Here is a 16,160-nt window from a genome sequence, read left to right on the forward strand (position 1 = left end):
GAAAAGAAAAGAAAAAAGAAAAGAAAAGAAAAGAAAAGAAAAAAAGAGGAAGTCAACCAGGGATGATGGTGAAAAGGGGCAGGGGAAAAACTGGCAATGAATGCCTTTTGATCGAAAACCTCTGCCTGGCAAGGGGCAGTTGCCATGGAAACACCGAGCTGCCAAAGATATGTGTTGATGGATGACAGTTTGAGCCAGTAGCATTAGACAGATTCTACGCCTGGAAGAACAGAAAGAGAGAACGAGAGAGTAGAGGCATCATGCTCCTCTGCTCCTCTATTAGTGTTGACAATGACATGATGCTTGTCATACTGTGCATCACAACACACCCACACACAGTTCCTCTCTCTCAAACCGCCATGGTGCCCCAGGGAAGGTGAGGTGAACACTGAGGCCAGCTGTCAGGGTTGAAATTAGACTCATGTGGCATTTAAGTGCATTCAGAGTGTGTGAAGCTTTTTTTGTTTACATCTTGTTTGTTTAACTGTGCGTAAATGCTACAAATAACATTCTTCCCAATGAAAAAATGTCTCTCCCTTTCTGATAGCTCCTGAATCCTGTATCATTAGTCAGACCGGGAACACTTTTCTCAAATAATTCAAAAGCCAGACCTGTCATTACACAGATATGAAAATAGGAGATTGGTGGGGGGGAAGTGTGCGAGAGAATGATTGAACTACAACAATATGTTAGTCAAGAATGGTTCAGGAAAGACAGAGAAAGACAAACCGTGGTAATGAAAAAAAAAAATCGATTTTATACAAGCTCATCGGTCTGAAAAGCGAGGTGTACTCTGATTGGCCAGCTATCCAGTGTGTTGTGATTGGCTGAATACCTGAAGCGTGTGACGGAAATGTTACGTCCCTTAACACTGTGATGCTGTCTCCCGGCACAATCAGACAAAACCAATAAAACCCATTACAAACGAAGCATTTGTTCCATCCAGTGGGGACATAATTATTGATTATAATGACTTATACTGTCTTTTTATGCGTTGCGTTGCGTATCGTGCTACGTAAACAAAACCATGTCTGCATTTGTGATCAGAAGAAACGACAAACAACAAGCAATACTCTACATTGCTCAAAACTAGCGTTTGAATCATCAGTGGCAAATTCTTTAAAAATAAAACATGTACTTACAGACTGTGAGTCAGAAGCGTCAGACTGTCCTCGCAAAGTTGGAACTGCCCCACTTGTATAGAAACTAGCCTTTGATCACAGACCGTTTTAGGCTAGTCTGCAGGTTCAGGAAACAGTCCTCCATAAAATGCCATCACACAGCGTCACACACTGCTGGCTTGAGTGAGAAACAGCCGGCAGACTTGAGAATGGCTGGCAGATTCGACGAAGGAGAAAACAGATCCAGCAATCCAAGTGCGAAGCTGATTTATTTCCTCAGCGACCAGCACGGATCGGCTCTAGGCATGAAGTCTTTTTGAAGGCCAAACAAAGTAGTTTCGCTTTCACCAATGAAACACAGCATCTCCACAACATGGCGGCAACAACAATACTACAGCGAGAAAAAAAGTTATCCTTCTTTCTTTGCGTGACCATTTGGGTGGTGTTATGCAGATCTTCCCACACAGTGACATAGACGCAGTGTTTAAACTAAGCATTTTAGGAGGGCCTGGACAAGTCGTTAACTTTTAAAAGGATATCTCTTGGGATTTAAGACGTTAGACTTTGCCTAGTCTTTCGCAGAGCTTCTTTAATGCACCAAGAGCTTTGGTACACTCCAAAGAGAAAGCAAAAAAACAAATCCATAGCAATCCTTGCCACTTCACTGATCCATTCAAGCCTGGCATTGCATGCTTCCATCACACTGCGGGGACCTTGAGTAGAAAGTTGTCAGCACCCAGTGTGTTGTGATTGGCTGAATACCTGAAGCGTGTGACGGAAATGTTACGTCCCTTAACACTGTGATGCTGTCTCCCGGCACAATCAGACAAAACCAATAAAACCCATTACAAACGAAGCATTTGTTCCATCCAGTGGGGACATAATTATTGATTATAATGACTTATACTGTCTTTTTATGCGTTGCGTTGCGTATCGTGCTACGTAAACAAAACCATGTCTGCATTTGTGATCAGAGAAACGACAAACAACAAGCAATACTCTACATTGCTCAAAACTAGCGTTTGAATCATCAGTGGCAAATTCTTTAAAAATAAAACATGTACTTACAGACTGTGAGTCAGAAGCGTCAGACTGTCCTCGCAAAGTTGGAACTGCCCCACTTTATAGAAACAGCCTTTGATCACAGACCCGTTTTAGGCTAGTCTGCAGGTTCAGGAAACAGTCCTCCATAAAATGCATCACACAGCGTCACACACTGCTGGCTTGAGTGAGAAACAGCCGGCAGACTTGAGAATGGCTGGCAGATTCGACGAAGGAGAAAACAGATCCAGCAATCCACAGTGCGAAGCTGATGTATTTCCTCAGCGACCAGCACGGATCGGCTCTAGGCATGAAGTCTTTTGGAAGGCCAAACAAAGTAGTTTCACTTTCACAATGAAACACAGCGTCTCCACAACATGGCGGCAACAACAATACTACAGCGAGAATAAAAGTTATCCCTTCTTTCTTTGCGTGACCATTTGGGTGGTGTTATGCAGATCTTCCCACACAGTGACATAGACGCAGTGTTTAAACTAAGCATTTTAGGAGGGCCTGGACAAGTCTTAACTTTTATAAAGGATATCTCTTTGGATTTAAGACTTTAGTCTTTGCAACTTTACAGATCTTCTTTATGCACCAAGAGCTTGTAACACTCCAAAGAGAAAGGAAAAATTTAAATCACATTTAATTCCTTTACACTCTAAAATAAGATACTGTAGCTTAGGCCATGTATACTGCACTGGGTTTAGAACAAGTCAACCAATCATAAACTGTCCTGACCTTATTAAAGTGCCCCTATTATGGATTTAAAAAAAAAAAAATTACCTTTCATGCAGTGTAACACAGCTCTAAGTGAATGAAAACATCCTGCAAAGTTTTAAATCTAAAAGTGCACCGTGTATAAAGTTATATTTCAAAAGAAAGAGTCAACTCCGAGTCATGAAAACGAGTCGTTTTTAGAACGAATCTTAAGCTGTTTCAAGTTGACATGAAACATTAGCATATTTATGCCTGCCCACTTGTTGCGCGCACAGACCCGGGAAAACTTAAACCTCCCCTACCTCTGAGGGTAAATCCTACGCATTTTGTTTTAGCATCCGAGATCTTTGTTAAACAGTGACTACAAACTTCAGTGGTGAAGATAGACAGCATTATTTTTGGACTACACTTCAGAAGATTCAAGACGGATTTATGTAGCGACATTTCCAATGATAGACGGACAGTCATTAAAACACTCTGCATGCTCCTCGTGCACTGTACTTCTCCAAGCAGTGTTATTAATCTGATAAATATGCAAACAAGGATGTTGACAAATGTACTGTACACTGTGTAATGTCAAAACCTGACGACCAACCTGAAGATACATTATATGTGTGAACCATGGAGCAAGATACATTTTAACGTTTAAAATGACACTTGCTAAATTTCAAAGGTGAAAGGTCCACATGACAACTACTGTACAACAACAACATCCAGAGGAGGACTCAATTAATTCCATCACCTCATCATGTCCACTGCTTTAACGGAAGAAATGTGTGGTCCATTTAAAAGCATCTCAACTCAAGGTGTGAAAACGTGTATGCGTGTGTTCATAATAACCACTGAGTGCATGTTTGACTGTGGGGTGTGTGTTTGCCATGAACCTTTTTTTTTTTTTTGCCTAAGGGGATCCCAGACTGCTTTTCCAGTAAACATTGTTTCCATAGTGATAATGGAGAAGACAGGAAGGATGCAAAAAGGTGACAGCAAGAGTAATAAGAATGAATGAGTGAGTGAGAGAAAAAGTATGTGTGTGTGTGTGTGTGTGAGAGAGAGAGAGAGAGAGAATCCAAAGAAATAAGCTGCATGCCAGATATAATAACATCACAAGGAGATAAAGGGAACGTTGTGAGCTTGAGATCATTTCTTTATTCTTAACACATTACACAAAAACACACACACAATCAAACCCGAACAATGATTAAGATTTTATTTCATTTCCTACCAGCATTGTTGCCTGTATAAGTTGTGCTCATGTCTGAGGTTCTCCCATTATGTGTTTTTAGAAATAAAATAAATGCAGAGGAAACACAAACAATATAAAAAAGTGCATGAAAATAAAAACTTTCATAGTGAATGAAGATTCCCTCTTTCGTACAAATAATCACTTGGATCAGTGGACCTCAAAACAACAGATTAATATGGACACTGAGGTAACTGTATCCGTGATCTCTGTCAGCTGGTATCAATTAGGACGTTTGTCTTCTGAATATGTAAATATATGAAATATTAAGGGTGCTAAATGGAATAGAATTGTATTGAACATTATGGCCACCTTCAGGGCCTCATGCATTCTGGCTAAAATACACTGCATGTAAACGTGATGATCGTCATGGACTGCAACCCAGGTCATGCATTTCGCAAGTGACTATGGTAGTAACAAAATTAAATTTAGAATTTTTTTTTAATTATTATAATTTTTTTCTTTACAAATTCTGAATGATTGTGAATCTTTTTTCACATGGTGCCTATCACTATGAAAGGCCATTTCTGCTACGGAATAAATAAAATTGCAGAATTGCAAGATATAAACAGAATTGTGAGATATAAACTTGTAATTTTTAGAAAACAGTCAGAACTGCAGGATATAAACTCCGAATTCCTACTTTCTCACATTTCGGTGTTTATATCTCACAATTCTGACTTTTTTAAATTAGAATTCTGAATTTATACCTCACAATTTTTTTTCTGCCATGAAATAAAAAAATTAAAAAGATTATTGTGACTTTTTATTTTACAATTCTGTTTTTTAATTACCTTGCAATTCACTTTTTCTTCTCAGAATTGTTTATGGAAATAAGCTTCCATACTTCTTTGTGGATTGGTTCAGTCACAAATATCCACGAAAACATCAAACAGATTAAACAAGAACATTTAAGGCACAGTATGGTAGTTTCCGCAAAAGACAAGCAATATGTGAGTTCACTGTCCCTTTTGATTTGTGGTGTTGCGTAATCCAGAAGTACAAAAAGTACCTAAAAATTAAAAAAAACGTTGATATTCTGGTTCGTATAATGGATCTATAAGGCTGCTGGAAACCAGTTTCTTCCTTTGTTTCCACAGCAAGTGTTCTGTTGTTATTTTCCCCTCACGTGTGCCCTGGCGAGAGCCCCATGGTGTCCAGAACCTATAGCGTCTGAAAGCCATCGCTGTGAAACCTCCCCTCCTCTAACCCTCTCCTTCCCCTTTACTCTCTCTTTCTCCAGGGTCTTGTCTTCCCTGTGGCTCTGCAGACCATCCCACGCCCTGTTCTGCTCTCTGGTTTCAGCTTGACACAGAGCCAACATAGGACACACAGAGTCCTCTTCTTCATCACTGTCCTCCTCCTCATCCTCCTCCTCCAGCAGCTGTGGAAATCTTACCGAAGTCGATGATGAAGAAGAAGGGTGAGAATTGGAGTATACGTCCCGTTCGTACACAGACAGGGGGAGCTGGAGGTAACGGCCGGCTGCGTATAAACAGCAGCAGGCTGGGACACACTCTGGACCTTCCCGCCTCAGCAGACGCAGGCGTTTGCGGTACGGCCCGGGCGGCGTAATGCAAGGCTGCAGGGCAGGAGGGGGAAGAGGGGTATTTGTGGCAGGGGTTTGGAGGGGACAAGGTGTTGCTGTGGAACCTGATGGGAAGCACCATTCACTCTGGAGGAGGATTTCGTTTCTGAGACGACGGAGAAGGTTGTTGATGAGCACGGAGCGCCGTAAGAAGGACTCGGGGTCATCCATGAAACGCAGCTTCTCGAGAGAAAGACGGAGAATGTGTGCGCGCTCCTCCAAGACTGGTGACACCTGCTGGCCCAGAAGACAAAATGAACATTCATAAATGACATAAGGTCAGTTATTAAGTCAACCTGTATGATTCATTATGTGTTGTGAGGAACAAATCAAGGTGCAAGATGTTGGTGAATGCTTTGTTTTGTTTGTAGAGGTATGTAGTGTAATAAAGTGATAAAGAGTAAAGAATAGGGAAACAAAAACAATAAAAACTAGCAGTGCAGAAATATTTCAGTTTAAAATAAAATAGGAACAGAAATGAAAACTGAATTGAAACCCCCCCCAAAAAATGAAAATCTGAAATCTGCATAAATGCGCATTATAACAGAAATTAAATAAAAATTACTAATAAAATGACTACAGCTTTTGTATTTTAATATGAATTTCTAACAGCTGACATTTGTGTTTAATTAAAGTCAAACAAAATGTTCAAGTAAAAAAAAAAATGCTAAAAAAATGTGCAATGAAAATATTTGGGGAAAAAAACCCACAAATGAGGTACAGTCAGATTTAAGTCCGAAATTAAATCCAGTAATTTCACTAGGAATGCTTTATTATGAATCCAATTATGAATTTCATGTGAAGCTGAAAGATTTCTGTATACATATTCACAATAAAAAATCAGACCAAGTGCGCACATCCAGTAGCCAAAAAGCTCAGTGTGCTCCACCACTCAAGAATCTGAACCAAAAATATCAAAGTAGGCACACCACAGCTCCAGAGATAGAAAAATATTTATTTATGTTCTCACCACAGGTGACATTTCGAGCTTAGACACTCTTCATCAGACACTGAACACATACATGACTCCACCCTTATATGCACAACACAAACCTAAATCACATGACTGTCCACATGACAGACAAAAAAAATTCCACCAGGGAAATCAACAAATAATAAACAAAAGGGCAATAAGCAAATAACATAAAAGTTAGAACAGCAATAAATTACAAGTGTCAAATATATTTCAATAAATACCTGACTGCAAAATATTCAAAGTTGCACACAACAAAATAAAAAAAGGAAAAGAAAAGTGTGTTTACACTTTACACTTTACAACCAAAAACCAACACCAAGACAGAAAAAGTAAAATATATTATAATATACCATATAGTCAATCCTACCATACTGTATAAATCATTGTCATAATTAGAGGAAAGGGCAAATATCAAATTCTTCATTAAGACTATTAGGAGATAAAGTGTTCAAAGTATAAATCCAATATGCTTCACATTTTAAAAGGAGATTGTTGATATCACCCCCTCTTCAAAGTAATTTAACTGCTTCAATGCCAATATATTGTATAGTCGAAATCGAATGTTTAAACTTGGAAAAAGTGTTATGTTACTGGACTTGTAGGGTCCTGATGCCTAATTGCACATCGATGTTCAGCAATAAGAGTTTTGAGTTGTCTACTTGTTTTCTCCCACATAGCCGTATACATATTCACAAAAATTCATCAGATTAGTCTACATTTTTTAAAGTGACTTCTACATGACTATGGATATTTTGCCCATGAAATATCACTAATGTGTGTTCACCTTGTAATTATAAATAATTATTTAAAATGTCCACATTTTAAAAACCCTGGTGTTTACAGGTTCTTTAGTGGTGATGCCAGTTTATGCAAAAATAATTACAACGTCATACAATTTTATGAATTACTGAAAGTATTATAAATAATATAAAGTGATGTGTAGAATTATGTTAAGCTAGCAGACTTACAGTGTGACAGTAACTCCTGAGGCTCAGTGCAGGTTCTTCATCCTCCACAAACTTCCTCTTGAAATAAGAGATCCGTGACAGGGCCACCCGATTCATCACATGATCAGGAGCTCGTCTGTAATGGGCCTCTGGAGACAAAATGGGAAGGTTCAGACAGAGTTTCATTAATAGGCTATTTTTTCTAGATCAAAGACTGGTATGGAGAGAATTTCTGGCCTGTTTTAGCTCCAAAACTGGATAACAGATTTTGAAACATCTACTTTGGAATGGAACATCATCAGCACCATCTGTTCATGGTAGTCTGTTTTTCAGAAATGAGATTAGTTTCAGACCTTCAATGAGCCCTTGGGTGTCACCCCCTTGCGGTGAGGAGATGGAGATACAGTTTTTACTGCAATGCTCAGAATCCCAGATCGGTTGGTAGATTGACGGCGGGGCTTCAGATTCAGGCTCACAAAAGGGGTTCATTGATAGGACCAAAGCCATAGTTTCACCTCAGTCCTAAACAGCAAACACAAAAACATAATTATTTTTAAAAATGTGCAATGAAATTCTGTCATACATGAGTAAATGATGATAGAATTTTTATTTTATTCCAACCCTGTATGACTATGTTATGTCTTCTATGGAATACAGAAGATGTTTGTTCTGTACAGTAAAAATCAGTGGGGTCCAGGGTTGTTTTGTACCCCATTTTGTACACTTTGTATACACTAAAACAGTTGAGATTTTCCTTTAAATCCACATATTTATATTACATATAGTATACATACAGTATATGTTACAAATGACAGACATATATGTTCCAAAAAATCATACAGGTTTGGAACCACATATAGATGAATACATGATGAAAGAATTTACTTTTTTGATGAAATATCCCTTTAAACACAGGTTTTCAATTGACACTGATGGAATTATATTTTCTGCACCACTGTATTCACTGTGTGTGTGTTCATAAAATCATATCTTAAAATGTTTTAGATACTGATTTATTTTTTAACATTAGGCATATTTCTAGTAAAGTTTAATTTTAGTCAAGTTTTTGCAAACAACTAATAATTACAATCCTTCAATAGCAGCCTCTTTGCAAAGCTTGTATTACATTTGTGACAGCTTTACAAAACAATCTCTGCTGAAATATGCACTCAAACGGTTAAGATCTAATTGAAATGATCAGAGACTTAAAAATAAACAGCCAGTAGTTTCTAACGTTGAGATTCTTGCATTGCAGTAATCAATACATGTTTTTTTTCTCCATGGGGAGCAAATTTTGCATTCTAAAAGTTACAGTATGCTTTAATATTACAATGAACTCTTTTATCTTAAAAGATCAAGGAAAATTTGAATCCTCATTACAACCCCTTTAAAGAAAGCAACCTCTCACCAACACTGTGCTACTCTACAATAGCTTATAGAGTTATTTCCTCTGTCTTTGAAGATTACACTAACAAGGCATTTGAAAAACACTTTGAGACTCTTTAAAACAGCTAATAACCAAAAACACACACTATGAAACACTCAGATAACGAGATAGAGAGAGAACAACATTCAGTAGAAGCTGAAAGGGAAGGTATCTGTTTGTGTGATCTCTCTTTAATCATTTTGTTCTCAGTTCTATCACACACGCAGTGACAGTAGAGAGAGGAAAAGTTCTGGATGACTGCCTCTACAAAGGGCATTAATCTTCACTGACAATTGCACACACACACTATTACCCTCATGTAGCAGCTTCAGTTGGCACACATTGAACTGCCGTTACGCCAGGCTGTTCTGAGTCACCAGACACAATTCTCACATGTTTTTGAAAAATGTGTGAAAAACTCTTTATCATCAAATTTATATAAAGGTTAATGTACATGACTAATTGTGTTGATGTTATTGGAATTCATTTAAAAATAATTAATTGCACTAAATTAACAAATAAAATGAAACGTGTAGGTAAGTGACAAGTAAAAATAAAATGGTTAAAATATCACATATACATTTTTTGCATGCACACAGACACAAAAATTGTTCCTCTTGCAGTAAACTTAATTCAGCTGTAATAACCCGTCCTGTTTTTAGTCTGTGTCCGCAGGGTTTAGATCACACTGAGCTCATGTGAGCGAGACGTGTTTAATCAGTGCAGATCCTGCTCTCCTCCTCTCCCTCATACTGTCGTTACCTGTTTCTCATTCCGCCCACAACTCTGCTTTGAATTTACGCTTTAGAAGACAGAGAGCTGACACAGAAGCAGAGCTCTCTCTCTCTCTCTCTCACACACACACACACACACACACACACACACACACACACACACACACACACACACACACACACACACACACACACACACACACACACACACACACACACACACAAAAGCTGTCTGTCTTTGTCTCTTTGCTCGTTTTGTGCTTTTATGCACTCTCTCTTTCTCCATTTTTTCCACTTTCCTTTTCATGTGAAGAAAACATAAAAAGGTGCTGGATCCGTTGGATTTGCACCTCATCAGTCACACACGCACACGCACACATACACAAATATCACAGGGTACAGAAGGGAATGTGTACTAGAACTGTGAAGCTCAGTAGATGCTAAAACTACAAATTATAAAACAGTTGATGCTAAAACCAGACAGAGAGAGTGAAAGAATGAAAGAATGAGCGATCCAAACTAAGGAATCATGTAAGGGATAAGCTTTCAGTTGTGCAGTTGTGGTTTTTCCTATGCGAAAACCACAATTACAGGTTTCCATTGAGGTCATGTAGTTTTTGGCTTAACTCACTAAAACCAAAACATCCAAAGCTCATGATGCTCTTTACTGGGTAATAAAAGCTGTTAAAGCTCACTCACACATTTACTTGCTATCTTAATGAGGACATTTATATATAAATATATATATATATGCAGAATTTTTTCTGTATTCTATTTTTGAAATAGAATAAGTGCTATTATATAAAATGTTACTCATGATTTATTAAATAATTTACAAATTATTTTGCCACATCTCCTTATGCCCTCAAAGGCAGGTTTTGTCAGTTTAGCTAACTTTTTAAGAACATGCATTTCTCATATAAAGCTTATTAAAGACAACAGTTTTATTGAGTGGTTAGTCTAGGAAATGTAATGCTGTGAAATAATTTAAACAATTGTCAAAATGCTTTGTCAGTAGAAATTAAGCCAGAAAGAAAACAAAACACTGCACAATTAGTCAGGTTATGAGAATAGCTTTAGGCATCAGCTCATGTCCTGCTCTGCTCTTTGGAACACCAGGCTGACAGATCATTCTAAAACCCCAGTGAATGTCGACCACAAACTTGTTCTCGGGTCTGTGTGGCAGAGGCACAATGGCACATGCACAGAGCTAGAGAGTCATCAGTAACGCCACAGTCTGCCCACACGGCCTGACCCAGAACGATGTCAGTTATGACAAAATATGGATGTGAAACAATATCTCACTGCTATTTATTACTTTCTAGTGGGAGATAGTGAATTATACATTAAATTTTTTTTAAATATTATTACTAATTATTATAAAAAAAATTATTACAAATTATTATTATTTTTTTTATTTATTTACACATTCCCATGACTTTTCTCCTGTGGAACACAAAGGTGACAATTCTGAATATTGAATAGGCATGACAAAAATGCAGCATAAAAGTATCTTATAAGTGGTCCATGCACTACAAGTCTTCTGAAGCCATATGTTTACTTCTGATGCCATGTTGTCTGGTAACCAAACAAACCAAGTTGTTCACTAAAAAAATCCTGGCTTCCACTTGTTGGTCTTAAATCTTATATGTGTCTGCATTCAGTTATATATTGTGCCTTTAGACAAATTGCATCATGTTTGAAATCAGTGAAATCAGATGTAATTGGTTTGTCTCATGATTACTTATAACTTCATAGCTAACATGATGTGTCTAAAAGTGACATTTGATATTTGATTCGATAGCTACAGCAGAGGGAGATTAAGGAATAATTGCTTGAATTTTCATTTCTTCACAAAAAGCTTGTATGGCTTCAGAAGACTTAGAATGCATTACTTTTATTGTGCTTTTTTGTAATTTGTCACACAACAATTAGAATATTTGTCCATAGAAGAAAAAAGGTCATACAGATTTGGAACAACATGAATGACTTCTTTAATGTACGCACATGCAGAATCCACACTTGAGTCACACAGTAAGGTGTGAAACACACCCTGCTGAAGTAACGCCCCAATGTTCAATAAGGTGAAAAGACCACAGTAGACTTTGCCAATCATGAGGCTATAGACACACACTTACACACTTCTCCAGGAGCTATCATCCATCTGCTCAGAAATTGCTTTCTGTCTGGGTGCTGGAAGCATTTAAACCATATGTGTCCTTCTCAGGGTGCAGGACTTCCATTCAACAGTTTGGGTTAAAGCTTGACCTGAATCTATCAGCGAGACAGAGGAGGTTTATTTAAGAATCAAAATGTTGCATTGGTGATCTGAACACATCCTGCAGACTGTAATCTAGGTCATTAGGTAGTCTCTTTTATTCTCACACGCTCAGACAGAAAATGTAGGCAACACCCAGTCGAGGAGGTAAAACATCCATCCAAACATGTCTCGCACACATATACAAAGCCTGGGGAAATTAGGAAAAAAATGAAAGGGGAAAAAAGAGAAGTAGGAACACCCTTCCCGCTTGCCAAGAGCTCTGTGGCTGCTCAGCTTGTCTAGGTTATTTCCAACTCGGAGGGAAAGAGAAAAAAAAGAGTTGCACCATGTCTGTACTGCAAGCAGAGAGTGTAACGGTGTTAGACAGATAAACTAAGAGAAAAATTATACTGACTTCAGCCAACAGCCCTGCATCCCGGCCTCGGTGTGTGTGTGTGTGAGGTTAGCGCAGTAATATGATCGTGTTGACACAACGCCACATCAGTGCTGAAGGAATGTTCTGGCTACCCATGCATCCCTGCTGTTAAGAATCAGTGCCTGAAGCTTTGTGTGTGTGTTTGAGAGAGAGGGAGGGCAGCACATGCTCTCTGTATACTCAAAGGGGCAAGGTAATCACATCATCCCTGCTATTGTTTAAATCAGTGTGATGTTTACATCACGGTGGGCTCTGATTTATGATGTGATGCATGGGATTTATTTGCATTTAGACAGCAACACCGTCTACTAAAAGTCTATTTATATAAAGTGTCTACATTTTTTGTCTTATGAACTCATAACAAAAAAAATTATTAACATTTTGATTAATATTATTAAAGTAACTTTAGTATATATATATATATATATATATAGATATATATATTCTATATATTTTGATTAATATTATTAAAGTAACTTTAGAATTATCTATTCTTTTTTGTTTAATAAAGCCAAATCAAAAATCTTTTTAAGTACTAAAAAATGGGAATTATTAATTAAAAATTATTAACATTTTGATTAATATTATTAAAGTAACTTTAGTATATATATATATATATATATATATATATATATATATATATATATATATATATATATATATATATATATATATATATATATATGTGTATATATATATATATATAATTATCATTTTTTTTCAATTATCTATTCTTTTTTGTTTAATAAAGCCAAATCAAAAATCTTTTTAAGTACTAAAAAATGGGAATTATGAAGTGTGTTTACATGCATTTAAAAAGTTATATTTCAGTCAAGCTATCTTGTTAAAATGTAAAATGTCATGTAAATGCACTTTTAATGTTTTTAAAATAATTTTCTTATGCTCACCAAGATGTATTTATTTGATCCAAAAATACAGTAAAAACAGTTATATTGTGAAAACTATTACATTTGAAAATGTTTTCTGTTTTATTGTTTATTATTTGAATGTTGAAAACAGGTGTATTTAATAGTTTCATGGAAATCATGATGCATCTTTTTAGAATTATTTGATGAGTAGAAAGTTCAGAAGAACAGAATTTATTTGCTAATCTTTTGTAAGATTATAAATTATTTTATTGTCATTTTTGACCAATTTAATATGTCCTTGCCAAATAATAGTATAAAAAATGTATATTTTATCCTTCAGTTACACCTTGAGTCATGTATACCTGGATAGAGAGATGAAGAGTGTAACTTGTGCAATTATGTAAAAACCTGCTCATATAAATGTACTACTGTAGCTCTCAGATTGTGGATCATGTGTTTGTACCAAATGTGATGACAGTACAGTTTTTACCACATACAGTATCCATTGTTTATCTACAGTTTATATTGTGGGTGTTTGAATGAGGTGAGCCTTTTGATGAGTCATTTCTGAATATGATTGAAGGTTTGACAGGAAGATGATCTTCACAGGATGTGCTGTGTCCCTCCCAAACCACAGTTTTCTGAAACTGCCCGGGTTGAAGTTTTAGATGATGACGAGCAGCCCACAGACTCCTCAGAAGTCAATTGAAGTAAATCCTCACCGTGCCCAGACACAAATGACTGGAACGGACTGATGAGAACCACAGGCGGTAAACGATTGCGTGGGTTTTCCTTTGTGCCTGCTGTAGATCGAGGGATCAATGCGTGGCAGTATGCCAGACACTCTTAAACTGGCACAGTGATCTCGGGGGAATACCCACATACCCACAAACACACACACTCCTGCCCTGCGGCACCAGGAACAGATGCCACAGCCAGCGCAGTAAACCCATTGCTGATAATGAAGCAAGAAATAATCCCACTCACACACACATACCATCTCAGCCACACACAATAGTGTCTCTCTCTCTTACACAACAACAACAATAGCCTCACACACATAGATCTCTCCTTACTTACACTACGCAGACACCAATGCACAATTTTCCCACGCAACAGTAATTGCGCATTCATCAGGACAAAAACACACACTCTGCGTCCATCTATAAAGTTATTGTGCTTTCATCTTGTACACTTCATCTCCTTGTAAGGGAATCAAGCAGTAGCAGAAGTCTGGCTCCTTGCCCTTACAACACACACACATAGCTTGGGTGTTTTAATGTGTGAAAGGAAGATTGTGTGTGTGACCTTACTGTCATTAGCTTCTTTAGAGATTCAGCGTAATTATAGTAAATTTACAAACCGTAATAGAAACAAGAAGGAATCTTGGTAGGATGATAGCTCACATTTATGATAGAAATATGTAATTTTATTTGACTATATATATAATTTAATTTTAATTTGTAAAAGTATTTTTAAAAAAGTAAATGCAGTCGCTGAATTAATAAATAAGAAATATATTTTTAAAATGAAGAAATATATTGTAGGAATATAAATATATGTAGATCTATTGATATATATGTAGTTATTATTAATTCAGTCAGTCACAGTTATCACAACTTACATTAGGCCTATTTTAAATAAATGTAATATTTCTATATATATATATATATATATATATATATATAGTGTGAGAGAGAGAGAGAGAGAGAGAGAGAGAGAGAGAGAGAGAGAGAGAGAGATTATATGAAATATTTTATACTAAAATTAATTTGCAACTGTATGGGCCTTTTAATACAAAATAGGCAAAAATGTGATTAATTGTTAAGAAAATACAAATGGTGACTACATGGACCTAATTTACACTCTTTAGTGCATTCCCCATATGGACAAAATATACATTTAATATTTAATCAGTAGTATAACTTCTCATAACGAAAACACAGGATACTGTGTGTATTCTTAGGTGCTTAAATAGTTGTTTGCCCTTAACAGACTTGAGAGATCGTAAGTGTAGTTCATCTGTGTTGGCAATGTGCCATGTTTGTCTGCCTCCGGAGGCTGGTGGCGCGTAACTCCGAGTAGTGTGAATGTGTTTAAAATATATTAACTTTTGCTTACCTTTAACTATAATGATGACTAAGTCAATATGTGTTGTTTTATTTAATCAGCTGTGTTGTTATGGACGCGCTCTCGTTTTCTCCTCTGGGTTCCGCTGCTGTAGTCCCGCTCGGTTCATCAATAACTACTTATCCACGATCCATCAGCGCGAGCCTTTCTGACTTGCAATAAATCGATAAGATTCTACTGGAAAAGTCTAATCCAAAACCAAGCAGTCAATCAGCGCGTGAACGAAGCCGCTGTGATGTGACGGAATCTCCGTTGCGTGTCCGCGCAGGTCGCTTTGCTTTGTGCCACAGTGACCTCACCGGCAGACGGTGCGACGTTGCAGCGTTAGCTTTGAACTGGGCTTGTAAACGTTAGTGGACACCAACAGCGTTGCCCCATTCCTCGGAATAAACAGAAGCAGCTTTTTGCTCAGGATCAGTCGCGTCCCGTCCCAGCAGTAATGCCTCCCTGGTGCCTTGTGTGTGTGTGTGTGCCTGGTTTTGGTCAGAGGAGCTGCGTTTAGCGCGCAGCAGAAGTAGAGCGGGCGGGCACGGCGCCAATCATCTGTTAGACATTTCCCTTTCAGGAGCGGCGGTCTGTATTTTCCAGCCGCGCTCCTGAGCGGATTTCTCCGGTGTTCCCTATAGAAGAGGTGGAGAGAGAGCACCAAATTGTGCCGATTTTTTTGGT

General features: G+C 37.5%; 1 protein-coding gene across 3 annotated transcripts; it reads right to left on the bottom strand.

Moving 5' to 3' along the window:
- Positions 1–4,011: 4,011 nt before the first annotated feature.
- Positions 4,012–16,160, bottom strand: sertad4 (SERTA domain containing 4). Of its 3 annotated transcripts, none has more exons than XM_042737255.1 (4): positions 15,483–16,160; positions 7,990–8,158; positions 7,658–7,785; positions 4,012–5,950 (listed from the first exon to the last, which is right to left on the bottom strand). In XM_042737255.1, the coding sequence occupies exons 2-4, from the start codon at positions 8,141–8,143 to the stop codon at positions 5,240–5,242; spliced, it is 993 nt and encodes a 330-aa protein (XP_042593189.1). In that variant the 5' UTR covers positions 8,144–8,158; positions 15,483–16,160; the 3' UTR covers positions 4,012–5,239. The 3 variants fall into 3 exon arrangements, with proteins under 3 accessions (XP_042593189.1, XP_042593191.1, XP_042593190.1); XM_042737257.1 differs by having other exon boundaries at positions 4,012–5,947; positions 15,483–16,156; XM_042737256.1 differs by lacking the exon at positions 15,483–16,160 and adding an exon at positions 11,935–12,863.

The sequence above is a fragment of the Cyprinus carpio genome, chromosome B13 (assembly GCF_018340385.1).
Source record: "Cyprinus carpio isolate SPL01 chromosome B13, ASM1834038v1, whole genome shotgun sequence".
Taxonomy (NCBI): domain Eukaryota; kingdom Metazoa; phylum Chordata; class Actinopteri; order Cypriniformes; family Cyprinidae; genus Cyprinus; species Cyprinus carpio.